This window comes from Sceloporus occidentalis, unplaced genomic scaffold, assembly GCF_023333645.1.
Source record: "Sceloporus occidentalis isolate IW3139 unplaced genomic scaffold, rSceOcc1.0.p SCAF_14, whole genome shotgun sequence".
NCBI classification, from domain to species: domain Eukaryota; kingdom Metazoa; phylum Chordata; class Lepidosauria; order Squamata; family Phrynosomatidae; genus Sceloporus; species Sceloporus occidentalis.
Genome location: NW_028316994.1, coordinates 1012493 through 1038983, shown reverse-complemented (window position 1 = coordinate 1038983; position 26491 = coordinate 1012493). Strand labels below are relative to the sequence as shown.

Below are 26491 nucleotides of genomic sequence, written 5' to 3'. Positions count from 1 at the left end.
AAAGTCTGAAAGTCAGCATTGTTCAAACTTTAATAAGATGCAATTCATATGAAAGCTGGTGGAGAAACTGGGGAGTTGAAACACAAGAGAGATCATTAAGTTAGGGGATAACCAGGCAGGTAGCTGATTCAGTAGTGGGTTGGACAATATTGTTGTGCAGAAGAGGGTTGGGAAAGAAATCTGCATTAACTGAGGTTATTAACAACAACAGACACATATCTTTTCATTTCTTGCCTTTAGAAGGAAACTGTGAATGTCAGATTCATTTCCCCCTGTTTCTTTTTCACGTTATATAAAAAGGCTCAAATGCATATTTTCTCCCCCCCCCCCAAAAAAAAGAACACAAATACACTTTGTGATAAAATGTATTACAATAGTATACATTAAGAAAACTGCATTAAATGCATATTCGGGGAAATGTGCATACCAGAACATGTAGCAATTGATCTACAGCAGGGGTAGGCAACCTTTTGGAGCCAGCGGCCGGGTTGCTGTCCCTCAGACAAGTCGGGGGGCCGAAGCTGGGGGGTGGAGTTTCCACCCTCCGGGGCGGGGCTGCATGCTGGGGCGGAGCTTCCACCCTCCGGGGCAGAGCCACACGCCGGGGGCAGAGCCTCCACCGAAGCCCCGCAAGGAGGAGGAGGCGTGTGCCCGCCCTCTCCTCCTCGGTCCTTTTCTGGACAAACACCCCCAACCTGCATTCCAAAACACACACAACAGCACAGTTGTGCATTTCACATGGCTTTACTTAACATGGCCTCTTGCATATTTCAGAGGCTTACTCCATAACCAAACCCCTTGGGTTTAACACTTAGCATGGTTTAACATGGCTATGCATATTGAACATGTCAAGGTGGTTTCACCGTTCTTGCACCAAGTGTACTTCTCAGAAGTGTGTACTTGATCAAGGGACTTTGGTTTTTCTTCACTGCGCATGGGTTTGTAAAAATCACAGCAATTTACATTGGCCTTGCTTCAGAGGCTTTCTGATATCAATATCACCATTAAAGAACCAAATACATACAGAAAACGCACTTTGGAAAGTCACACTCTCTTGGCTTCAGAAACAGTGCGTGCATGCCTCTCAAGCTGACTCATATCATCATCATCATCATCATCATCATCATCATCATCATCATCATCATCACACTATCATTGTCAAAGCAAGGGAGACTTGTTAGCATTAAAAGCACCCAAAACACACTTTGGAAGGTGACACTCTCTTGGCTTCAGAAACAGTAGTTGCATGCCTCTCAAGTTGACTCATCATCATCATCACCACACTATCATTGTCAAAGCAAGGGAGACTTGTTAGCAATTAAAAAGAATGCAAAATAAAATAAAAAAAAACATGTGGCCTCTGGCCACTCACCACCTTCTCCTCTTCCTCCTTCTGCTGCCTCCTCCTGCTCTTCCTCCCTCCTCTTCCTCCTCCTGCTGCCCCATCTCCTCTTCCTCCCTCCTCTTCCTCTTTCTGCTGCCTCCTCCTGCTCTTCCTCCCTCCTCTTCCTCCTCCTGCTGCCTCCACCTCCTCTTCATCCCTCCTCTTCCTCTTTCTGCTGCCTCCTCCTGCTCTTCCTCCCTCCTCTTCCTCCTCCTGCTGCCCCATCTCCTCTTCCTCCTCTTCCTCCTTCTGCTGCCTCCTCCTGCTCTTCCTCCCTCCTCTTCCTCCTCCTGCTGCCCCATCTCCTCTTCCTCCTCTTCCTCCTCCTGCTGCCCCCATCTCCTCTTCCTCCGTCTGCTGCCTCCTCCTGCTCTTTCTCCTTCCTCTTCCTCCTCCTCCTCCTCCTCTTCTTTCTTCACCTCCCCCCTCCTCCATGCGCTACGCGGCCTGGGGGCAGGATGGAGGAGGCAGAGGAGGAGGTGGGCAGTGCAGGGCCGTGTGAAGACCCGCGGGGAGAGCGGCGCGAGGCTCCGTGGGGAGGCAGGGAGGGCAGCGTGGGCCCTATGGGGAGGCAGGGAGGGCCGTGCGGGGTCTCGTGGGGAGGCGGGGAGGGCAGCACGGGCCCCGCGGGGAGGCAGGGAGGGCCGTGCAGGGCCTCTCGGGGAGGCGGGGAGGGCGGCGCGGGCCCTGCGGGGAGGCAGGGAGGGCGGCGCGGGTCTTCACCCTTAGCCTCCTCCACCCCAGGCCGCGTGGCCCTCCTTTTCCTCCTCTGCCGCCATTTTGTTTTTCAAAATGGCGGCGAAGTCTTGCGTGACCTTTTCCCGTCCTGGGAAAGGTCACGCGAGACTTCAGCCACCATTTTGAAAAACAAAATGGCGCCCGGAGCGGCGCGGAAACAGGGGCAATCGGTGGCAATCGGCGGCAGGACTGCGCGGGGGCCGGTGGAAAGGCCTCGGTGGGCCAGATCCAGCCTGCGGGCCGTAGGTTGCCGACCCCTGATCTACAGGAAGACTAACTGGGATGGAAATTTTGCTGGGATTCTGAGAAATAAAATCATGATGCAATTTTTTTGTGTGTGTTCTTAGAATCATAGAATCATAGAATTGCAAGTGAGCACAAAGGACATCGAGTCAAACTTCCTGCCATGAACAATAAACAATCAAAACACTCCCTAAATATAGCCATTTAAACTCTGTTTAAAAACCTCCAGAGAAGAGGGACTGCATCACTCTCTGAGGCATGGTGTTCCACTATCAAGCAGGTCTTACCCTCAAGAAGGTCTTCCTCATATTTAGGTGGAATGCTTTCCCTTGTTGTTTGAATCCATTGCTTCGTGTCCTAGGAGATTATCATATAGCGGCTTACCCTCCTTAAAATGTGGCTAGATCATCCTCAAAGTGCAAGTGCGTATTCGCCGGTCGCACTTGTCTCCCATGATGAAATTGTCATGGAAGCATCCCGTTATTAAAGCGAAAGTTGTGGAGTCACCATTTCTCTGCTTAATGGAGCTTCCCATTGCGATAAGAGTCAGTACACACAAATCTACATTAATCTAAGGGGTTTTTCACATAGCTAAAAATTTTGACTTGTCTTGCCCAGTTTGAATCCACTTCCGGAATGCAGTCAGATATTATCACTTGCATTTTGCTGCCAAAGCCACCTTGTGCCTAAAGCCTGTCTAAAACCTGGCTAGCAACTGTGATCAGCTGGCCGAGTCACAAAGTCAGGAGCTTCCTGGCTTTGCAAATCAGCCAGCTGAGATCGCATTCTAGCTATCAGATTTGCATTTCCCAGAATCTAATGCAGACCTTGACAGAGATTTCAATCAGATATCTGAAGATTCTCAAAGTCATACTACAATTTCGGCAATAACGAAAGATAAACTTTAAATATTCATACATTTGGAAAAAAATGCATACCTTTAAAACTTGTACACATTGTACATGCATGTGCAAATGGAACATTGATGTTTCAGTCCGTGGCAGAAAAGTGCATGCATTTTAATATATTTATCTTTAAAATATTTAAAAATATGACCATATTTACATAAATTTTGAAAAATGTGCACAGAAACATACATAAATTTCTGTGTGACAAAAGCTTACAATCCAATAAGTAAGAACAAAGTCAAAGTGGAATCAGAGAAGCTCTACAATCTCAATCTCTGTTCAAAAGTCTGAAAGTCAGCATTGTTCAAACTTTAATAAGATGCAATTCATATGAAAGCTGGTGGAGAAACTGGGGAGTTGAAACACAAGAGAGATCATTAAGTTAGGGGATAACCAGGCAGGTAGCTGATTCAGTAGTGGGTTGGACAATATTGTTGTGCAGAAGAGGGTTGGGAAAGAAATCTGCATTAACTGAGGTTATTAACAACAACAGACACATATCTTTTCATTTCTTGCCTTTAGAAGGAAACTGTGAATGTCAGATTCATTTCCCCCTGTTTCTTTTTCACGTTATATAAAAAGGCTCAAATGCATATTTTCTCCCCCCCCCCCAAAAAAAAGAACACAAATACACTTTGTGATAAAATGTATTACAATAGTATACATTAAGAAAACTGCATTAAATGCATATTCGGGGAAATGTGCATACCAGAACATGTAGCAATTGATCTACAGCAGGGGTAGGCAACCTTTTGGAGCCAGCGGCCGGGTTGCTGTCCCTCAGACAAGTCGGGGGGCCGAAGCTGGGGGGTGGAGTTTCCACCCTCCGGGGCGGGGCTGCATGCTGGGGCGGAGCTTCCACCCTCCGGGGCAGAGCCACACGCCGGGGGCAGAGCCTCCACCGAAGCCCCGCAAGGAGGAGGAGGCGTGTGCCCGCCCTCTCCTCCTCGGTCCTTTTCTGGACAAACACCCCCAACCTGCATTCCAAAACACACACAACAGCACAGTTGTGCATTTCACATGGCTTTACTTAACATGGCCTCTTGCATATTTCAGAGGCTTACTCCATAACCAAACCCCTTGGGTTTAACACTTAGCATGGTTTAACATGGCTATGCATATTGAACATGTCAAGGTGGTTTCACCGTTCTTGCACCAAGTGTACTTCTCAGAAGTGTGTACTTGATCAAGGGACTTTGGTTTTTCTTCACTGCGCATGGGTTTGTAAAAATCACAGCAATTTACATTGGCCTTGCTTCAGAGGCTTTCTGATATCAATATCACCATTAAAGAACCAAATACATACAGAAAACGCACTTTGGAAAGTCACACTCTCTTGGCTTCAGAAACAGTGCGTGCATGCCTCTCAAGCTGACTCATATCATCATCATCATCATCATCATCATCATCATCATCATCATCACACTATCATTGTCAAAGCAAGGGAGACTTGTTAGCATTAAAAGCACCCAAAACACACTTTGGAAGGTGACACTCTCTTGGCTTCAGAAACAGTAGTTGCATGCCTCTCAAGTTGACTCATCATCATCATCACCACACTATCATTGTCAAAGCAAGGGAGACTTGTTAGCAATTAAAAAGAATGCAAAATAAAATAAAAAAAAACATGTGGCCTCTGGCCACTCACCACCTTCTCCTCTTCCTCCTTCTGCTGCCTCCTCCTGCTCTTCCTCCCTCCTCTTCCTCCTCCTGCTGCCCCATCTCCTCTTCCTCCCTCCTCTTCCTCTTTCTGCTGCCTCCTCCTGCTCTTCCTCCCTCCTCTTCCTCCTCCTGCTGCCTCCACCTCCTCTTCATCCCTCCTCTTCCTCTTTCTGCTGCCTCCTCCTGCTCTTCCTCCCTCCTCTTCCTCCTCCTGCTGCCCCATCTCCTCTTCCTCCTCTTCCTCCTTCTGCTGCCTCCTCCTGCTCTTCCTCCCTCCTCTTCCTCCTCCTGCTGCCCCATCTCCTCTTCCTCCTCTTCCTCCTCCTGCTGCCCCCATCTCCTCTTCCTCCGTCTGCTGCCTCCTCCTGCTCTTTCTCCTTCCTCTTCCTCCTCCTCCTCCTCCTCTTCTTTCTTCACCTCCCCCCTCCTCCATGCGCTACGCGGCCTGGGGGCAGGATGGAGGAGGCAGAGGAGGAGGTGGGCAGTGCAGGGCCGTGTGAAGACCCGCGGGGAGAGCGGCGCGAGGCTCCGTGGGGAGGCAGGGAGGGCAGCGTGGGCCCTATGGGGAGGCAGGGAGGGCCGTGCGGGGTCTCGTGGGGAGGCGGGGAGGGCAGCACGGGCCCCGCGGGGAGGCAGGGAGGGCCGTGCAGGGCCTCTCGGGGAGGCGGGGAGGGCGGCGCGGGCCCTGCGGGGAGGCAGGGAGGGCGGCGCGGGTCTTCACCCTTAGCCTCCTCCACCCCAGGCCGCGTGGCCCTCCTTTTCCTCCTCTGCCGCCATTTTGTTTTTCAAAATGGCGGCGAAGTCTTGCGTGACCTTTTCCCGTCCTGGGAAAGGTCACGCGAGACTTCAGCCACCATTTTGAAAAACAAAATGGCGCCCGGAGCGGCGCGGAAACAGGGGCAATCGGTGGCAATCGGCGGCAGGACTGCGCGGGGGCCGGTGGAAAGGCCTCGGTGGGCCAGATCCAGCCTGCGGGCCGTAGGTTGCCGACCCCTGATCTACAGGAAGACTAACTGGGATGGAAATTTTGCTGGGATTCTGAGAAATAAAATCATGATGCAATTTTTTTGTGTGTGTTCTTAGAATCATAGAATCATAGAATTGCAAGTGAGCACAAAGGACATCGAGTCAAACTTCCTGCCATGAACAATAAACAATCAAAACACTCCCTAAATATAGCCATTTAAACTCTGTTTAAAAACCTCCAGAGAAGAGGGACTGCATCACTCTCTGAGGCATGGTGTTCCACTATCAAGCAGGTCTTACCCTCAAGAAGGTCTTCCTCATATTTAGGTGGAATGCTTTCCCTTGTTGTTTGAATCCATTGCTTCGTGTCCTAGGAGATTATCATATAGCGGCTTACCCTCCTTAAAATGTGGCTAGATCATCCTCAAAGTGCAAGTGCGTATTCGCCGGTCGCACTTGTCTCCCATGATGAAATTGTCATGGAAGCATCCCGTTATTAAAGCGAAAGTTGTGGAGTCACCATTTCTCTGCTTAATGGAGCTTCCCATTGCGATAAGAGTCAGTACACACAAATCTACATTAATCTAAGGGGTTTTTCACATAGCTAAAAATTTTGACTTGTCTTGCCCAGTTTGAATCCACTTCCGGAATGCAGTCAGATATTATCACTTGCATTTTGCTGCCAAAGCCACCTTGTGCCTAAAGCCTGTCTAAAACCTGGCTAGCAACTGTGATCAGCTGGCCGAGTCACAAAGTCAGGAGCTTCCTGGCTTTGCAAATCAGCCAGCTGAGATCGCATTCTAGCTGGGTTTTAGGCGGGAGGTGGAATTGGCAACAAAATGCATGTGATAATATCCGGCTGCATTCCGGAAGATGATTGAAACCAGGCAAGGTAAGTCACATTTTTTACCTGTATGAAAAACTCCTTAGAAAGGCATGGGCAAAATTCACTCTCTGGTAAGGTAAATGTGTATGAAATGCATATTCACAACCTTCCAAAGACATTTTCCAGTTTTTATGCAGTGCTGATGTTGAAAATATAATCAAAAATGATGTTTTGCCACTCCTGATAACTTTGGGTTTTACAAAGGTGTCTCTTTGCTTGAAATATCTATCTCCTAAATCAGAAATGGTTCTCAAGTCACTTTAGGTTCTTCTTCCTTCTCACTTTACTTTTGAAGAGTGGGGCAAAGTTGTCCACCCTTGCTATTAAAGCAAGGGCAGACAAGTTCTAGAGCTTTATCATTTATTACAGAGATCAAGTCAAAATAAAATTTTAAAAAATCTGTCTAGCAATTTCTGTTTCTTTTGTTCCTATAGTACATCAGTTGGCAAAACTTTTGTAGGACCCTCTTCATATCTTCTCTAATTCTCCTTGTATTCAACCAGCCATGGAAGAGAGCTTCAGCAGCCCCCTGGTAGATCTGGAGGGGTGGTAAATGGCTTGGTGTAGTGATAGATCTGCATGTAGACTACTACACTACAATAAACCATGTATGATTCTGCATAACATATTAATTCTGTGTCTAAAAGGCAAGAAATGATCTTGCTACGAAGCATAGTCCCATTAGAATTAAGAGTGGAAGTATATTTAGCAAAAGCTCTCTTCAGATAAAATTTTCAGTTAATCCATGCAGAGGGCTAAGTCAAATTTTAGTCCACTGAATCAATGGGATTAGATAAGTATTAAGTTACACATTTCCCATTGACTGAGTGGATGTACTCTAGTTTGGATTGCCAAGTGGATTTATCCCAGTGTTTCTAAATCAGTGTAGAAACATCTTCATTTGTACAGCTGAATGAACATAGGGGGGCTGTTTTGTGTTTTCTTCTGAATGCATAATTGTTAAGAGCAGGACCACAGCAGTAAATACCCAGCACATGATCATTAACTGTTCACATGTACTGACAGTACATGAGATCTGGTCAGAAAAACATGAGCCACCTCACCAAAGATTCCACTTTCTAAAGGCAGCATTTTTCTTCCCAGTTTCTTAATGGCATTTTTCATGTCTGTATTTCTCAGAGTGAAGATCATGGGATTTAACATTGGAGTAATGAGAGTGTACATCATGGAAAAAATTTTGTCTCCTGGAAATACTCTGAAAGGTCGGTCATAAATAAATATAGCTGGCCCAAAATTTAATGTTAGCACTATGATCTGTGCAGCACAGGTGGAAATGGCTTTGTGTTTTCCATCTGTGACATGTGTCCTAATTTTCACCAAAATGACAGTATACGAAACAAGTAACACAAAAAACATGACTGCCACAATCAATCCACTGTTACAAACCATCAACAGCTCAGTGACATAGGTGTTTGTACAAGCCAGTTTGATGACTTGGGGTATGTCACAATAAAAATTGTTCAGCACATTAGGACCACAGAAGGGTAGCTGAATGATAATTCCAATCTGGACAATGGAGTGAACAAAACCACCCAACCATGCTCCTGCTACTAAATATATGCAAACTCTTTGGTTCATAATAAGTAAATACTGCAGTGGCTTGTAGATAGCTACATACCGGTCAACAGCCATCACTACCAGGAGAAAATCCACAGAGGAGCCAGTCAAATGAAAAAAGAAAATCTGGGTCATGCACCAATCATAGGAGATTGTATTTGGTTGTGAGAGGAGGCCTCTCAACATCTTGAGTGCAGTGACTGTGGAATCACTGATGTCTATGACTGCTAGGTTGGCCAATAGGAAATACATGGGTGTGTGGAGGTGCTGCACTAAAACCACTGTAAAGATAATGGTAAGGTTTCCAAGCCATGTTGTTAAATAGATAGTGAGAAAAATCATAAAAAGGATTAGTTTCCATTTAGGATTCTCTGTGAGGCCTAACAGAATGAATTCAGTCACTTTTGAAGTCTGGTTGCCCTGATACATCTTGATCTTTCACAATGCAGAAGACGCAATGCAAATAATAGCAAATTCAGAAAGGAACAATTCGTCTTCAGAGTAACCCTGTCATACAGTAATTAGTAGAGCTGTGCAACCAGTGTATTAGAATCCAAAATAATGAAGCCAGCTGGTCTGATTTGGACCAATTTGCATCAGATTTCTTGGTGTGGGATGGAAGAGGTCAAAGCATCTTGGAACCATCTGGAGATATGAAAAATAAAAGCAAGTGGAGAGAAATCAGACTGTGTAGCACAACCATAAGGAAACAAAACAGAGGGAATGATGGAGAAGGAAAGGAGAGGAGTTGGACTATGCACACTGAGAGGTCTATCATGCAATCTGGAATCTCTGTATTTTAGGTAGTAACATTTATTCTTCTCCCATACTCAAATCTCTTCTGCTGTTGATTTTGTTAGCTGTGATGGTATTAGGTCTAAGACTGAAGAAAAAGAGTTGTCATCACAGGAAAATCAATCTATTTTGAGGTGGGAGGAAATCCCAGGATTAAATAAATTTTACAGCACCAGCAGTTTGCTTGAATATATGAAGAACTAGCACCAAATGTTTGAGTTTTCCATTCAATTGCTACAGAATACTAACTGGATAAAATTCTCTTCTAGGCAATGGAGTGCATCAAACCAACCAGCTATGAATTTGATGACCTAGTCACCCTAGTATGTTATTTATATGAGGGAGTGGATGGTGAAGCACAATTTTGGATGGATGAATCTATCACATTTTCTCCTCCTTGCAATCATATTTTTAAAAGGTATTTCCATCTAATTTATGAAGAAATTTATGTATTTTTTAAAAAAAACTTACTCAGAATGAATTGAATGAGATTCTCAAACATCTTAACTAGTGAAATTCAGGTACAGATACCAATGTTATAAATGTTGCTATGCAGCCATTAAACTAAAACAACTGGGCATAAATAAAGAAAAGGCAATCTTAAAGCCAGGGGTTCAAATACAGGTTTTTAAGCATTCCAAACCCTCTCTCTTGAACTGGGAAATCTGTCAGTTTTAAAATTGAAATTTGAATTGTTACAGCTCCTTCCTTCCTTCCTTCCTTCCTTCCTTCCTTCCTTCCTTCCTTCCCTCCTTCCCTCCCTCCTTCCTATTTTTGCATTTCACCTGTGTATTTAATAAAATTTCTATCAAAGATGAACCAAACATAACTGTCATCCAACTCTAATGGTAACCTTCTCAGTCACTGCAGCTTGGCAAATGAAGGATCCCACACATGGCTGGTGATGTTTTGAGAAGGTACTCTATTAAAGGACATAGTAACTCTCTCTTTCTTTTCTTTGGAAAGAAAACTTGGAAAAAGTAATTCAATATTTCAGTATATCTTTGAATCTCATCAAGCAACTTACCAAGTAATGAATGCTTCTTGACCATGGAGACTCTCCAGATTCTTGCTTTCTGCTCTTCATTTTCAACAAACTCATCTTTCCTGTAGAAGGAGTTTAGCTTTCATAAAAAGGGAACACTTTTGTTTCTCACAGTCTGGTAGAATTTGAGCTAACACTCCAGAAAGGAAGGAATTTTTTAAAATGCAAAGTTATGATCCTATCCAGGGTTCTGCGGTACCTAAAACAGATTTTAGAAACACAATTTAGGATATTCTGTGAGATTCACAGTGTGCCTAAGTCTATTTAATAGAAACAAAGACATAATGTAGTACATCACTACCATGAACATCAGCTTCTGAATTTACTGCTAGGTAATATCTAATAATAATAAAAATGAAACACAACGGAGGATTTCTGCATATAAATCATAGTTTTTATGCCAGAACCTGGGTCCTTCCAGTTATCAAACTCTACATATAGTGATGCCTCCATTGTAAATAGGGAGTAAAATCACAAAGGGCATAATTACAATTTTCCAACGCTTTCAGAAATTAACAATTAGCCAGTGCTCAGCACGCAATGCTTATTTTCTTAATCTCTTTATTCTCGCATGCAAGGTTAAAAATGGACTTACAAGGGAGGTGGTTTTGCCTGCCTCTAATAATTAGCTAGGGAAATGATGCTAGGTGAATCTTGATGACTCATAGGTGTCATTTCTCAGTGTTATTGTGCCAGCTTATTTAGGCCATCAGTAGCCTCTTGCCATCCAATATAGTTGGAACACTAGTTGCTTTCTGAGGGATGAGTAGGGAATTTTGGCTGTGTCCTGATTGGCTGTCAGATTTATTTATTTATTTATTTATTTATTTATTTATTTATTTTGCCTATTGCATGCTAGTTGTCATTTTGGTATCTTTGTGTTGCATTAATTGTCACAACTGTTGTGGGTGGGCCTTCATATGTATTTCCTAAGGTACCGCAAGGTGAAGAGTTTTGCTCACATACTCCTCATGGCCAGCTAGTTTGAGGAATGAAGTGAAGTGGTTCCTTGGTCCAGGGTGACCTCCCTCTAAGGCTGCTAACCAGTACCTCTGAGGACATCCCATAACAAACTGAAAGCGTTTCACATCACAGTTAAGAACCCAGAAGTCATTGTTCTTGGGAGGCTCAGGCCAACTTGATTTCCCAGCTGAAGTGCTTGCATAGGCCATTAGGCAGCCATGCTGCATATTTCATGAATTAAATAAAATTATAGCCTTATTTAGCCCAGCATTGTGTCCAGAATTGTCTTTCTTGGTAGATGTGCAACAGAGGGAATATTCTAGTAGAGCTACTGTGATATAGTAGCCAGAATGTTGGAAGAGGACTGGGGAGCAGGGATGTCAATCTTTTGACTAGGTGCAGTGAGGATGAACAATTTCCATAGTTTTTCTCCCCGCTGCAAGAGAAAACAAATATTTCTGCAAAGTTTTGTCTGGCATTCACACATCCTGAAGTTCTTTCAGAAATCATTCTGCATAGAAATACTATTTTTTAAAAAATTAATATTGTCATCATTTTGTGCAAAAACATTTTTCAAATTAAAAAAACCCTACCGATCGCACAGGTACCACCTTTATTTACATTATGTGTATTTATATACTTTTTGTGCAAAATTGCTGGGGTCTTTTGCAAAAAAAAAAAAAAAGACATGGGTCAGTATTCTGTATCAGCTATACTATACTTAACTAAGCCAAAGTATATTGTAACAACTTTGAGACTATCTGAGAGAAAGGAGTTGGAAGCATAAGCTTTTGTAGACTAAAGGTGCATCTGCACTATAGAAATAATGCCATTTGACACCACGTTAAGTTCTGTAGCTCCACTCTATGCAATTTTAGGATTTGTAGTTTTACACTCTGCCAAAGACTGCTGGTGCCTCACAAAAAGACAAATCCCAAGATTCTGTATGATGGGTCCATGGTAGTTAAAGTGGTGTCAAATTGCACTACTTCTACAGTGTACTTCATCAGATGCATGGAGTGAAGGGCCTATGGACAGACATTGATACCAAGAAATGAACTAGTTTTTTGTGTGAATAGCAATAGAAATGCAAAACATGTGGGTATGGCAAAGGTTCAAATTTAACAATGACATAGGGGAACAAAGTAGAGGAAAGATATTGCCTAAAGCCATGGTGGTGATCCGATGGCATGTGTGCCAGAGATGCGTGCCAGACTTTTTGTGGCATATGGAAGGTGGGGGAAAGGAACAGGCATGCACCTGTTTCTCCTCCTACCTGGCCATCCTGGGCTTGCAGCTACCTCTCCAAAGGCAGTTGAAGGCCTGGGAGAGTGTGTGTGTGTGTGGGGGGGGAGGAACAAATGTGCATCCGTTCCTCCTCCTTCCCAGCTGGAGAGGCAGCTGAAGGCCTGGGATGGCAGGGGGAAGAAGTAACACCCCAGAAGGCAGAAGTCCCACCCCAGAAGTCCCATCCCCCTGGAAGTCCTGCCCCCAGCACCAGGTAACACCTGGTGCAGGAAGGTCTTTTAGTTTGGGCACTCGGTCCCTAAAATGTTCACCATCACTGGCCTAAAGTCAAGATGAATAGATAACCATATGAATGATGGGAGTAGCTATTGGAATGTAGTATGGTGACAGCTGGAAACCAGAAAGGAGATTTAACAAAATCGGCAAGAGAACCATCAGGAGACTGGAGTACTAACTCATGTTATATGCATGCACTTTAAAATTTAAACATCATTGCTGTAAAACACGTTATATTGGGTGCGATAATCTCCACAGTGCTGTAGATGATGTTTGACCAAAGTAGAACAGAGTGGCACTATTGCCTCCCTTGATCTGGACATTATAGTTCTGTTGATGCAGCTTAGAATTAAATTGAATTTTTCTGCTGCCATGCTACTGTATTACAACTAAAGTTCCTAGACTCTCTCCACATGTATTCCCATCAAATCAGGAATCATTTAGCTTATATTTGTGTTCAACAATGGAACACACTCCTTTGGAGTGTAGTGGAGTCTCCTTCTTTGGAGGTTTTTAAACAGAGGCTGGGTGGTCATCTGTTGGGAGGGCTTTGATTGTGAATTCCTGCATGGAAGAATAGGGTTGGACTGGATGGCCTTTGAGGTCTCAGCCAACTCTATGATTCTATGCTTTTATGATTCTATCTTCTTTGGTTTTGCAGATACCTTCCAATTTTCTTTCTCCTTTGTCTTCAGGAAGGCTCTCCTTCTGGCTACTAGTAACTCCTTCTGTGGTTATAGTAGGAATTATGTCCTACTTTTTAGTCATATGTAATACATAATTGTGATAGGTTTGTATAAGGTGTTAACGGACACTGAGCTCCCACTCGTGCATTCATCCACAATGGAACATCTTGGAAGAGTGAAGGCAAAGAAAGAAGAAAAAAACCTCCCCCATGTTCTTTTATTGTCTTTGGTGCTACTGTTGTGATTCCTGCTTGCAAAGTTAATAAAACAGAAGAGGTGGGCGTGATTTCAGGCTCACAACTTGAAGGGAAAATCTAATTTCATGTTTGAACCCCTCACATTTGTTATGGAAATAATCTGTTTCCAATTTTGGAAAAATACACTTACTTTGAAGGCAGTGTGAAGCATTCTGGGGGGACTTTCCCCCCTATGGAAAAATGCCACATGTGAACATTTAACCAGCTTTCAAGGTTACAATTTTAGTTGTAAATGAAAATTATAGACACATTCTGTAGGCATACAGTTTAGGCAAACACAACTATGCCCACTCCGAAAATGCTTCTGTGTATTCATTAGGAAAATCCATTGGCTGAAAGTTGCCTCAACTCACTTTGCTGGGCTCTTCTTCCAAATAAAGGGGAGAAGAAAGTCATTTGGGGACATTTCTGTGGAGGCAAAACTGATTTGATTTACAGGTGCATGGTACTAATAGATTATATGGCATGATATTCCAAGGGCCTCTTTCTTTTCTTTCTTTCTTTTTTAGATTAGATATTTTCATTAGATATTTTCAAATGTCGTCTCTTTGGAAATGACAAAGCATGATGATATAGCATATAGTATGGTGAAAGTAGCATTCTCGTGTTAAAAATCATTGTCCACTATACTGCCAAGTGTTCAACTAGGCAATTTCATCACCTTTGCAGTGGGCAAAATAATAATAGGATGAAGAAGAAGAGGAGGAGAGGAGGATGAAGAAGAAAAGGAGGAGGAAGAGGGGCTAAAAACATTTCATAACAAATGTATATGTAAACTACATCACCTGAACCTTTCCTCTCACCTGAAATGCCCACCATTACCCAGACTTTGGAATGCATCATTTATTCATTTATTTAATCGTATAATCCCCTCCCCCCCCCCCAAAAAAAAACCCTTAGAATCAAGGCTACTTACAAAACTGAAAACAAATACAGATAAAATCACATACAAAAGCATAAGTAAAAGCATCCATGCCCCCATGGATCCTTTGGCAGGTTAGTCACTCCAGGTATGGCAATAATGGAGAAACGAACAACTGATCAGATTGGATTCTCTACAGATGTTTTGCTCTCACAGTCAGCAGAGACCTATAGATAGTAATGTCTGCTATGAAGTCATTGTTTTGACTTGGATAACTTAATTTTTTCTATCAATTTTCTAATACTATTCTTCATTTCTGTGTTTCTTAGCGTAAAGATAATTGGATTTAGCACTGGAGTGATTGCTGTGTACAACACTGAGGTTATTTTGTCCATTGGAGATACCCAGAAAGGGCGGTCATAAATGAACATTGCCGGAACAAAATGTAAGCTCATGACAATGATCTGTGCAGAGCATGTAGACAGGGCTTTGTTTTTGCCTTCTGTCACATACATTCTAATCTTTAGTAGAATTACAGCATATGACACAAGTAAAATACAGAAAATTAATGTGAGGAGAAGGCCACTGTTACAAGCCATCAGCAACTCTGCAACATATGTATTTGTGCAAGACAGTTTGACCACCTGTGGAACATCACAGTAGAAATTGTCTATGATATTTGGTCCACAGAAAGACAACTGAAGTATAACCACTACCTGGACCATGGAATGAGCAAAACCACCCAGCCATGCTCCTGACACTAAACCAATGCAAACTCCTTGGTTCATGATAAGCAAATATTGTAGTGGTCTGTAGATAGCTATGTATCGGTCTACAGCCATTACAACTAGGAAGAAGACAGCAGCCCCTCCTGTGCAATGAAAGAAAAATATTTGCGCAATGCACCAGTTGAAGGTGATGGAATTTGTATGAGAGATTAAGTCCCACAGCATTTTGAGTGCTGTCACAGAGCAGTCACTGATGTCTATGACAGCCAGGTTGGCTAAAAAAAAGTACATGGGTGTGTGGAGAACAGGCGTGTAAATCACAGTAATGATAATGATGAGGTTCCCAATCCAGGTTAAGATGTACATGGAGAGAAAAATGAAAAAGAGGATGGATTGAATCTTTGCACTCTGAGAAAAGCCCAAGAGAATAAATTCTGTCACTGTTGTGTTATTCTTCTTCAAAGCCATTGGTCTTTTAAAAATAGAGGCAATAAAAATAATATTTGTGAGAGTATCTTCCTCTGTTGCCCAGAAAAGACATTGAAGCTTTCATTCTTTTCATCAATGGTTGCTCTGTATTGAATAATCACACAATATGGGAAGTCTTAATTTCAATATGCTAACTGGTGCAAAATTTCGTTTTTGTCAGCAACATCAGTGGAATATAAGCTATGTTGATTATTTTCACAAAGAGGACATTTCTAAACATTACTTTCATAAGTAACCATAGTTTCTTCCTGTACTTTCCCCTTCCAAAAAACATTTGTTCCAGGCACTTTTATCTGGAGAAATTCGGTTGCCTTTCTCAGCTGGGAGAAATGTAACATTAAAGAGGATAACATTGGTCAGTATGAGCATAACTCCCTCTCCCCAACCAACTTTACTGGGCATCATTTGCATGGAGAGAAGAAGGTCCATTCTACTGGCAATGAGAGACGTGATGAAGGTCATTTTTGTCAGGATTTATTGGGGGGGGGGGGGTAGATAGAAACTTCACTTAGTTATTGACTTAACTACCATATCTACTTGACTATAAGTTGACCTCACGTATAAGTCGAGGACAGGTTTTGGGGTCAAAATTCCTCCCCCATCCCTGCTGAAGCCACACTTTGTACATTATGGAACATTTATTAAAGCATTATGTAGTGATTCAAGCTACCAACTTACAAACACAATTAGTCTGTTTACATTCCCTTGAATCATCCCCACTGGTAATAATAATAATAATAATAATAATAATAATAATAATAATAATTTATTTATAGCCCACCCGTTCACAGAGAATCAGGGCAGGTTAAAGCAGTAAAAGAATACATCACAAACCAAACAATTTAAAAATTAATCCCTACTATACACTAGTAGAAGGTCCTTCTGAAAGCACAAGAAGATGCAAACAATTTTAACCAATCTTCTGAACTCACTGCACTATATTTCATGAAACTTTGAGGAAAAACAAAAATAACAAGTTTGGATAGCATGGTGATCTACAGTAATATCCTTAAGTAAGGAGAATTCCTGTCCTGTAATGTAATAGATGCATTGTTCTATTGCCAAATAATAATGGGGTTTAAAATGTATACTAATACCTTTGTTAGCTTCAAGCAAAATATCACAAAGTCATAGGAAGATCTGTCAAGGAGTTCACTGAGTGTGATGAAAAATTCTGGGGAATGAATTGCTCACAACTTCATGCCCTTTTGCTTGGTTCTAATAAATCCATAAATAGAATGTCAAGTACCTTAATTCCCAAACCTCAATCATAGTCTCTATTGGAAGAAGAAAACATCTCACTGATGCATGGTTACTGTGATCTTCTGAAGACATGAAAATACAACTCCATCTATCAGCTAGTTTGATTACATAGTTTTATTATATGTGTGGTTTTCTTTGGCTGATAATAATTTAACTTGGTCACTACATCACATAGCATGATTGTAAGATTTAATGGGAGAGACATTGGAATCTCTCTAGGGAGGTAAATGTAAAATCCACGTGGTGTGGAGAAAGTAGATAGGGACACACTTTTCTTTTTCATCATACTACTACCTGAGGTCATCTAATAAAACTGAATGACAGGAGACTGAGTACTGAAGAAATGTAATAATCCTCCACAAACACAGTAAATAAGCTGTTGAATTTGCTACCACAAATTCTGTGAGATACTTATCCTTCCCATCAGAGTGCTCTGATGCTCCACCAAGCTACAAATCCCAGGGCTCCATAATAACAATAAGAATTATTATTTATTTATAGCCCGCCCAATCACAAGGAGTCCAGGTGGGTTACAGCAATAAAAATACATAGAATACAATAAAATAAAATACAAGAAAATAAGATTAAAGAGAGTGATGTAAGTCACAGAATTCACAGCTAGACCTGATGGAAGTGGGCCTGTCTTTTTCACTCTCTCCCAGGTCTGATGATGACAGTTGGTATGGAGGGAGGGTTCTTCTTCTTGAGGCAAGAATTTTATGGAAACCCACTCTGTGACTTTGGGTGACTCACACAGCCTCAGCCCCAGAAAATCCTATTATAGGTATTCCTTAGAGTTGCCATATGTCAGAAATGATTTAGAGACCTACAGCAGCAGCAACAACAACAACTCTTTGAAGAGAACTTAACTGGAGTGGCATCTGAACCTTATTTCAGATGAGCATTTTGTATCACTTCACCATATCTATTTATACTTTGTATTTTTATTCTATTTTTATTTTATGCATTTTATGTTGTATACTCTCTCTCTCTCTCTCTCTCTCTCTCTCTGTGTGTGTGTGTGTGTGTGTGTGTGTGTGTGTGTGTGTGTGTGTATGCCTGCCCAAGGATTGAGATGTGATTACCCCTGGATGTACCTGTAATCAGTCTGTCTGCTATATTCTGAACCAGTTGGAGTTTCTGGACTTGGACAAAGGTTGCCCAACATACAGCTCATTGCAGAAGTCTAGCCTTGAGGTTACCAGCACATGCACTACCATCTGTAGGTCCTCCAGTTCTAGAAAGGGGGTACAGTTGGCTTATCAGCCAAAGCTGATAACAGGTACTCCTGACCGTCACATCTATCTAAGCTGACATTTGTAGAGACGGATCCAGGAGCACTACCAAATTGCTAATTTAGTCTTTCAGGGGGAGTATGACCCCACCCAGAACTGAATGACACACCTCCAGTCCCAGATTAGGACCCTTGATAGCAAGTGCCTCTGTCTTGTCTGGTTTCAGTTTCAATTTGTTTTTCACAATCCAACTCATTATCTCTTGTACAATGTACAAATGTACCCCCCAAAAAGACAATCCTACAATTTTCCACTTATAGGTAATCCTTTTTTCTCTATACTCATCTTTCTGGAGTTGAGATCAGCTCTAAGAACAATAACATAACATTTAGGGAGAAAGATGAACGCCAAGAGAGCAGTGTTGGAGGCCAAGATGGCAAAAATCTCCACAGCCACAATGTTTTTGCCTTTGGTGCTCATGTAACTGGGAATAAAAGTGATCCAAACACAGCAGAACACCAACATGCTGAAGGTGATGAATTTGGCTTCATTGAAAGTGTCAGGCAATTTCCTGGCTAGGAAAGCTATAATGAAACTGAGGATGGCCAGAAAGCCTATGTAGCTAAGAACACAGTAGAACATAGCCAGAGATCCTTCATTGCATTCCAATATGATTTGCCCATGGTTTGAATTCATTTCAACATCTGGGAATGGAGGAGAAGACAAGAGCCATGCAGTACAAAGACACACTTGGACAAGGGAACAGGAAAGGACAATCGCATTTGCAACTTTTTGCCCTAGCCATCTTCTCATCCTGTTGCCTGGCTTTGTGGCCAGGAAGGCCAGAATCACAATGATAGTTTTTGCCAACACACAAGAAACTGCAATAGAAAAAAGAATGCCAAAGGCAGTTTGTCGAATTAAGCAGCCCACTGTCCCAGGCCTGCCAATAAAGAGGAGGGAAGAAAAGTAACAAAGCAAAATGGAGGTGAGAAGAATGCAAGTGAGGTTCCGATTGTTGGCTTTCACAATAGGGGTACTCCAGTTTCTTATGAAAACCTGCATCACCCAAACTGTTATTGCCATACATGAAACAGCAAGGGAAATAAAAGAAATTGCCAAAGGTTCCCTATAGCTTAGAAAGTTGAAGACTTTTGGATTACAGTTGTCTTTGTTCTGGTTTGCATATTCATCTTCTGGGCACTTAAGACAATGAATTGCATCTGGAAAAAAAAATAAACACTGTCAGTTTTCTGTCCTCTTTTTCTTTTTGTCTTTTGTCTTTTGCCTGGTTCCCATTTTTTCTAGGCCCTTCACTACTAGTAAGAACATTGGAGGAAATCTATGGATTGAGCCACTTGTTCTTCTGCAAACTTGACTGACAAGTACATCACCAACCAAACAGTTGTTCACTGGCTGCTTTGGGGCAGTGCCTGAGAAATGGATTTAGGAAAAGAAATCTTTTCTTTTGTCTGCCACTTAGACTTTCATTAAGGCCCACACTGCTGGTGTGGTTATTCTCCAGTTCCTCCATGTCCATTTTCATATGTATAAACATTTTTGTTGCAACATTTATGAATGGTGTAAGCTGCTAGGTGAAAGAGTTAAAAAAGAATTTTACCCAGCAGTGTGATGGTTTGGGTGTTGGAGGCAAGGGTTTGAACCCCTGATCAGCCATGGAAACTCACTGGCTGACCTTGGCAAATTATATAGGCAAAGGGACCCCACCCACCCCGCCAAGAAAACCCCATCAGCTTAGGGTTACCATAAATTGTAAACAGCTTGAAGACACAGCAGCAGCAGCGGCATAATGCTACATTTCATCATTTTTATTTTCTTCATAGCAACTGAGTTGTTGTTGTTATTATTATTATTATTATTATTATTATTATTATTATTATTATCTGAAATGAATAACCACTACAAGCATTACTTCAGTTTCTTTCCAGCAGTAGACAGAGAACTGGAGCACCACCATAAAATATTTTGGATTTTGACTTCAATTTCAGTTCAGAGTGAGGGCCACTACTTCTATCACAGTGCCCACAATGCCAGGTCTCAAGAATGGATGTGCCTCAATTGTCTGTTCTGTGGAAGGTCTGTTGTACTCTTACTAGAACATGCTGTTTCTAACAGATGGACTGGAGCACCTGTGGCTGTATCATCAGGTCTAACACCACAATGAACTCTGTCAACTGTAGTCAGCAAAACTGTACTCATAGTTGCTGCATCACATGACTGTCTTTCCCTCCATCTCACTTCCCTGTTTCCATCTTCTGAACTATACTGACAGTAGATTTGTGTGCATACTTGAATAACGCATATTGAAACATACCTGTCTCATTAGAAAACATTCCTTCTGGGCAGAGAATGCACCCATAGCAACAAGCTGGTTTTCCCTCCTGAACCGTCTTGCTTTGTCCAAGATGACAGCTCTCAACACACTTGGATTGCGGTGGTATCTAATAGGTGAATGAGAATAAACAGCAAACATTTCATACTTTGACTACAACTTATATTTTTACATGATCATGTATAAATTTCAGAATCTGGCTCAGAATTTCTAGAGAGACAGTTAACAGGGCCAGTTTCATAGAGAATGGGGTATGTGTGAAGAAAATTAATTTCATATGAGTAATGGGCTGTAATTTCATAGTAGTAGTTGTCCAGTGGTGCAGGGCTGCTCACATCTCTGTGTTGATATTTTCCTTTTCATTTTGCAAAGCATTTGGGCTATAACTTCAGTTCCTAGCCAATGAGTCCCTCTCATCCTGAAAGTTCATTCTTTAATTTCCAAGGGAATTTTGCTTGAGATTATGTAATGACCAATGAGATGAAGCTATAATTTCAATTTAATATTGCTTTTGAAATTTGCTTAACCAGAAGCTGTCATGAATCATAGGATTATATATATTTTTTTCTTTGCTCATGAGATGTCAAGAAATTCTTTGCACTTTTGTTGGATTTGGTAGACTAATTTTTGTGGAACAACTGCTGATTGTAAAAAACTGCATTTTCTGTCATGTTCTTGACCAAATCTATTTCAAATCTTTTAATCAACAAGTCTTCTTAGACTGTCATTTTGTTCTTCCGTTTGTGTTCCATACATGTAAGTATGTGCTTTGCTTCACAAAGGAACAAGGCAGTGATTTTGCAGAGACCTTTGGAGGCAAAATACAAAAAAACTTAATGAAAGCAAAGTAGTCTATCTGCTTTTTTGCACCAGAGGAGCGGAATCCTGTGCAGGATGACATTTTCTCAGTAGGTTGGCTTGATGTTTCAAGATAGCCTGTCTCACTCAGAATGAAAATTCTGAGGGATGGATGGTTTTGGTCTTGTTTGATAGCAATAGGAGGAAATTCATCCAAGTCTACTTCACTTCTGGTGTAGATTGACCAATGAGTCTGAAGGCATGACCGAAGGTCAGGCAAGATATGGATCCTTAGGATCCATATTTTCTTCTCAATCACTGCATGACCCGCACCATCATCAAGAACAAACAAAGGTGGTGCATTTTTCTGTGGGGGTTAAGAGGGTGAGTGTATGTTTGGTCTTCAGCACCAAGGATGGGTATCTCTCTCCACCCTTTGAAAGGATGATGCAATATATGCCATGCATCCTAAATTATTGTCTAAGAGATACAGGATTACACTAATAATATCTCACAGAATACAAAAAATAAAATAAAAATAAATCATGTTAACTTTATCTGAACCAAAACCTAACATTCAAAGTAACATGATGACTCAGTCTCTTCTGCCAATCTGGATAGAGCAGCAGCTTGATGAGTTCTCTTCAAATCAGAAGCTCAGTTGGGAGGTGGCTTCATTCCATCTTGACTTCTCCAACACAAAAATGCAATGAGAAATTAAGCAATATGATCTGGTATCTTGACAAGCACTATTCAAGATGGCAATTCAGTTAGTAGTCACATTCCATCTCCTCCCTTTCTATATGCCCCAATGTTACCCATGCTGCTCCATATATATTTTGGTATAAATGATAACCCTTAATGACCCCTAGATGAACTCTAATAGCCTGTCCACATTGCCAGCAAGGCATGAGGACATGTACACACACCCCTGAGGGGCACCCACATCATCATATCTAGAGAGTCGCATAAGAGGATTATCATATGACCAGGAAGAGCAAATGTTTGCCTTGCCTGAGGCTCTTGCCCCCTCCCCAGGTCTGTTGTCCGAGCAGCTTAAGACCACTAAGACAATCAGACAGGGACATCCAGCTGAAAAGCAAGTAATTAAACACCTTTGTTCTCACCATCAAGCACCTTTGCCAGAAGCAAGATTTTGCCTATAAATATCATCAGATTTGCTTGTTCACTGGGCCAGTCTGGATGTCAGGGGGAAGCTCTGTCCCCTTGAACCCTGACCTGGCTCCTGGCTCCTGATTCCTGGCCAGTCATTCCATGGCTGAGCCTCATGCCATCCTCATCATATTCCATTTGGATTCCTGGAGGGAGTCTACATTCTGGTATGTATCACCCCAGTGATGCCTAAAATCCTATTCCATGCTAACCTATGCTTTTCCTGAGCCTTGTATGTGTGTGTGTATGCTAGTGAATCGTATGTGTTTTCTCCCATTATAAATAAATTGGTTTTAAATTCTAGAAGTCTGTCTCAGCTCCATTTACTGGAATCCCCTGGTCTACTCCGTATACATATCGGGAGACGACTCTGCAAGGGCCGTCGTAGCAGGCCCTCCTCTTGCAATATTTGAGCTAATAACAATAATAATAAAATTCCCCTAAACGGACCCTTGGCTACACCAATGTGCAGGGAGGAAACTGGGACCCTGTCTCCATAGGCCAAAAGGCCTGTCCCTCCTCCCCAGTTGTGGTGAAAGCAGTCCAGATGATGTCCAACATGTTCCACATCAAAGTAAAACAGCCTCACAACACATTAAAACAACAACAATTTACATATGGCTCATATTCCCAAATTTTTCCTAATTATTGTCTAGTATTTCATTTATCTAGTATTTCATTTATCTGCAGTTTTTAGCGTCCCATACAGGAATGTAATGACCTTTGAGAAAGACAGAAGAATCAAAGACAGTAGGCTATGAAATACTTTAAAATAAGGTCATTATTTCCCCAGCTACAAGCAGTTGGACACAGGCAATCTGATTCTTCTGCAGATACATGGCAAAGCCATAATAAGATGTATGGGTAGAATTTATCTCACAGCAGTGCTACAACATTTTAATTAAAGCAACTTGAAATTCACTTTTGACTTCAAGTTGTGCAATATCTTCCTACCTGCTTTAGTCTGCTATTCCACACAATGTCCTCCTTGCTGATAGTGAAGTCATGATTTGTTGAAATGGTTGCAATCAGGTTTTTAAGGACAGATGCATTGGGGAAAATGAACCAGTTCACTATATCATAGCCAGTGGAGACTTCCCCATTTTCAATCAAGATCTCTTGTCCAGCCCCATTGTTAAAATGGATGTTGTTTAGGAAATAGTTCAGCTGCATTAGAAGAGAATACAATATAAAATTTTATAGAAATAAGCCTGCTATGTGAGCTATCATTCAGTCCTGTACAAGAAATTTTAAAGTCAGTACCAGACTGTGCAGCAGTGCAATTCCGGTGCTATGTAAATGTTTGAGGTTTTTTATATTATTATTTGAAGAATTAAACTGGGAAAGACCATTTTTGCACTGAGGCAGCATATTGTAAAATGTGCACAGCTGGAATTGCAGCATATCCCTGCTTCTCTCCCAACCCCATCTTTTAAGATGCTTCAACCTTTATGTGTATTTGCTTGCTGGTGGGGAGAGGAGTGCGGCAGAGAATAGTTGAACTACTTTCCTTTAACTGGACATATAATGACAGGTTTCCACCAAACCTCCATGGATCTCCTGGAGAGTAACGCTATGCATCTCAACTATAGGGATACAGCTGTATGCTTAGTTGGCAGAGAATTCTTAGATTTCTCTCTACTTGCTGCTCAGAACAATAGAGAATGACAGCATTACTGCTGATTTTTTTAAAAAAATTAAACCCATACTCAAAAGCTTCCAGTTAGTTCTACAGATTCATTCGTTGTGGCTGATGCCAGACCACCAAGATCAGTGCACTGATTAGATTACCTGCCAAGGTTGAGTGTTAATGTTTTCAGATCTTCTTCTGTTTAGAATTGTTCTTTGCTTTAAACCCTGAAGGGAATGCAAGACATGTGCTACAGCATATACTGCATTGTAGATACTGAAGCTCTCACCAGTCATTTCTGCCTCAAATGTATATGTAGGCAAACTGTCCAGTCTCTCTTTTCCATTACACACCCTACTGTGCTCACAGAATGCAAAGTTTTCCCCATTAAATTCACAGTTGAACGCTGTTCCCCAGAAAAAACAGAGAAAACGCATCAGTGCCTTATCATGTGTCAATGTCTTGAGAAAGTCAAGAAACCCTGGCACGGGTTCTCTGTGGACTGAGAAAGAAAATGTGCCATTGTACGTTTTGGTAGGTGAGATGAACCAACTGATTGGTTGAGTGAAATCCCACCGTGCTGTTGTGATCCAAACCTTCCCAATATCGATATTTTCATCATATTCATCCTTTCCTAAAAGGATGGCTAAACCACTCAGAGAATTATAGTCCCCACTGACAATCATCACATTCACTTTCATCAGCAGAAGTTCTGAATTTAATTTTGACATCTCTTCAAGGTAAGCATAATCCCAAATGGATGCTGATCCTTCTAGCCTGTACAGGTATGCAACACAAATGCTATTTTGGGATAGCATAGACGTCAGGATCTTCTCAAAGCTTTCTCCATCCCCATCTTTTGAAACTATGAGGCCAATCCATGTCCATCCAAAATGCAAAAGGAGATGCACAATTCCTATGGGTTGAATAGTTTCCCTTGGTGACATCCGATACAAAGAAGGCAGATTAGCTGAATCTCTTAGCGTAGTTTCAAATGCCCCATAGTTGAGCTATTAGGGAAAGCATTAGTTCTTAGATCAAAGAAATAGCAAGGGTCCAGATTTTTCAAAACTCAGTTTGCAGACCTATTGTTTTTTCAAAGGAAACTGTATTGAAGCATTACACGATATTCTGTATTTTATATGAAAACAACACATATATCTAGTTTTCATAGGGAAAATAATCCTATAAGATGTGTAGATGGAACAGGCCTTCTAATAAATCTCCATTGTATCAAACATTGTACATCAGCTTGCACAATTTTAGGCTACAGTTCAGCTTTTAAGTGGATCATTTGTCAGTCAAAGTTTTTCCAATAAATTGTATTGAGATTTATTAGAGTGTTTAGGTACTAATGACTGTAATATCAAACAACTATTTAAAATCCCTGATAAGAATGCCCATCCCCCAAAAAAGATAATACAAGAGTTGTTCCAATAAAAAACATGTCAATCAAATACTGATCAGGTAGTTTAGGTATTAACAATTAAATAATTTCAGGCCACAGATTATAAACTCCCTGATCATTATGTCGACACATACTGTATCTTTGGTCTTACCAAGCTTATAATAACCGTTATATTTATTTTGGATAATGAGGAAAAAAGGAAAAGCTTTGATTTGTACATAAACTTAAACCATGTCTTTGCATTTTCAGGTAAAGGCTTTAGCTCTAAAGAAGAGGAAATTCTTTTGTTTGCAGCAGATGTTTCCTATCTTCAGTTAAAAACATATTAAGTAGAAAGAAGTAGGAAAAGACCTCTATAGCAGAGCCACTGCCAACCAGAAAAGAGAATGTAGATCAGGAAAAAGAATTGTGTGTCCATGGGACAAGATCAGTGTTAACTTCAGAGGTGTACTGACATGTCTGTTACCCTGACTCACCTACCAATAATTTAAGAGGAAAACATCATTTTTGGCTGCAAAAAATCCTCAAAAACATTACATTTTCAGAGCTGTAACATTTTGTTTTCAGGGCTGCCCATCTAAAAGTACCCATTTAAATAAGGGTCTGCAGGCAATCCATTGTCACTTCCAGGTTCCCCAAATAAGGACAACATTTTCCTCCACAGCTCTGGAAACCTGAAAGAGGGCTATACTTTTTTTTGGTCTCTGGAGCATGCCTATATCTGACATGGATGGACACTTATTCTTATTTGGAATAAGATAGCTTCCGAAAAGTCAACTTAAATGAATGTAGTCCAGGGAAGAATAAACAGGAGGAGAAGGAGATCGTAAATATTGTTATGCATACAAACAAGCATACCTGTGGGATCTTGAAATGACTCAAAACTGTGGCCATCTGTTTGGCATTTTCTATGTTAA

General features: G+C 41.5%; 2 protein-coding genes across 2 annotated transcripts; both read right to left on the bottom strand.

The window, feature by feature from the left end:
• Positions 1-7789: 7789 nt before the first annotated feature.
• Positions 7790-8794, bottom strand: LOC149303441 (olfactory receptor 4D1-like). Its single transcript, XM_089480711.1, has one exon. The coding sequence runs from the start codon at positions 8792-8794 to the stop codon at positions 7790-7792; it is 1005 nt and encodes a 334-aa protein (XP_089336837.1).
• Positions 8795-14751: 5957 nt separating this feature from the next.
• Positions 14752-15693, bottom strand: LOC149303440 (olfactory receptor 4D1-like). The gene has a single exon (XM_089480322.1). It carries the CDS (start codon positions 15691-15693, stop codon positions 14752-14754), a length of 942 nt encoding a protein of 313 aa, XP_089336448.1.
• Between the last annotated feature and the right edge of the window lie 10798 nt (positions 15694-26491).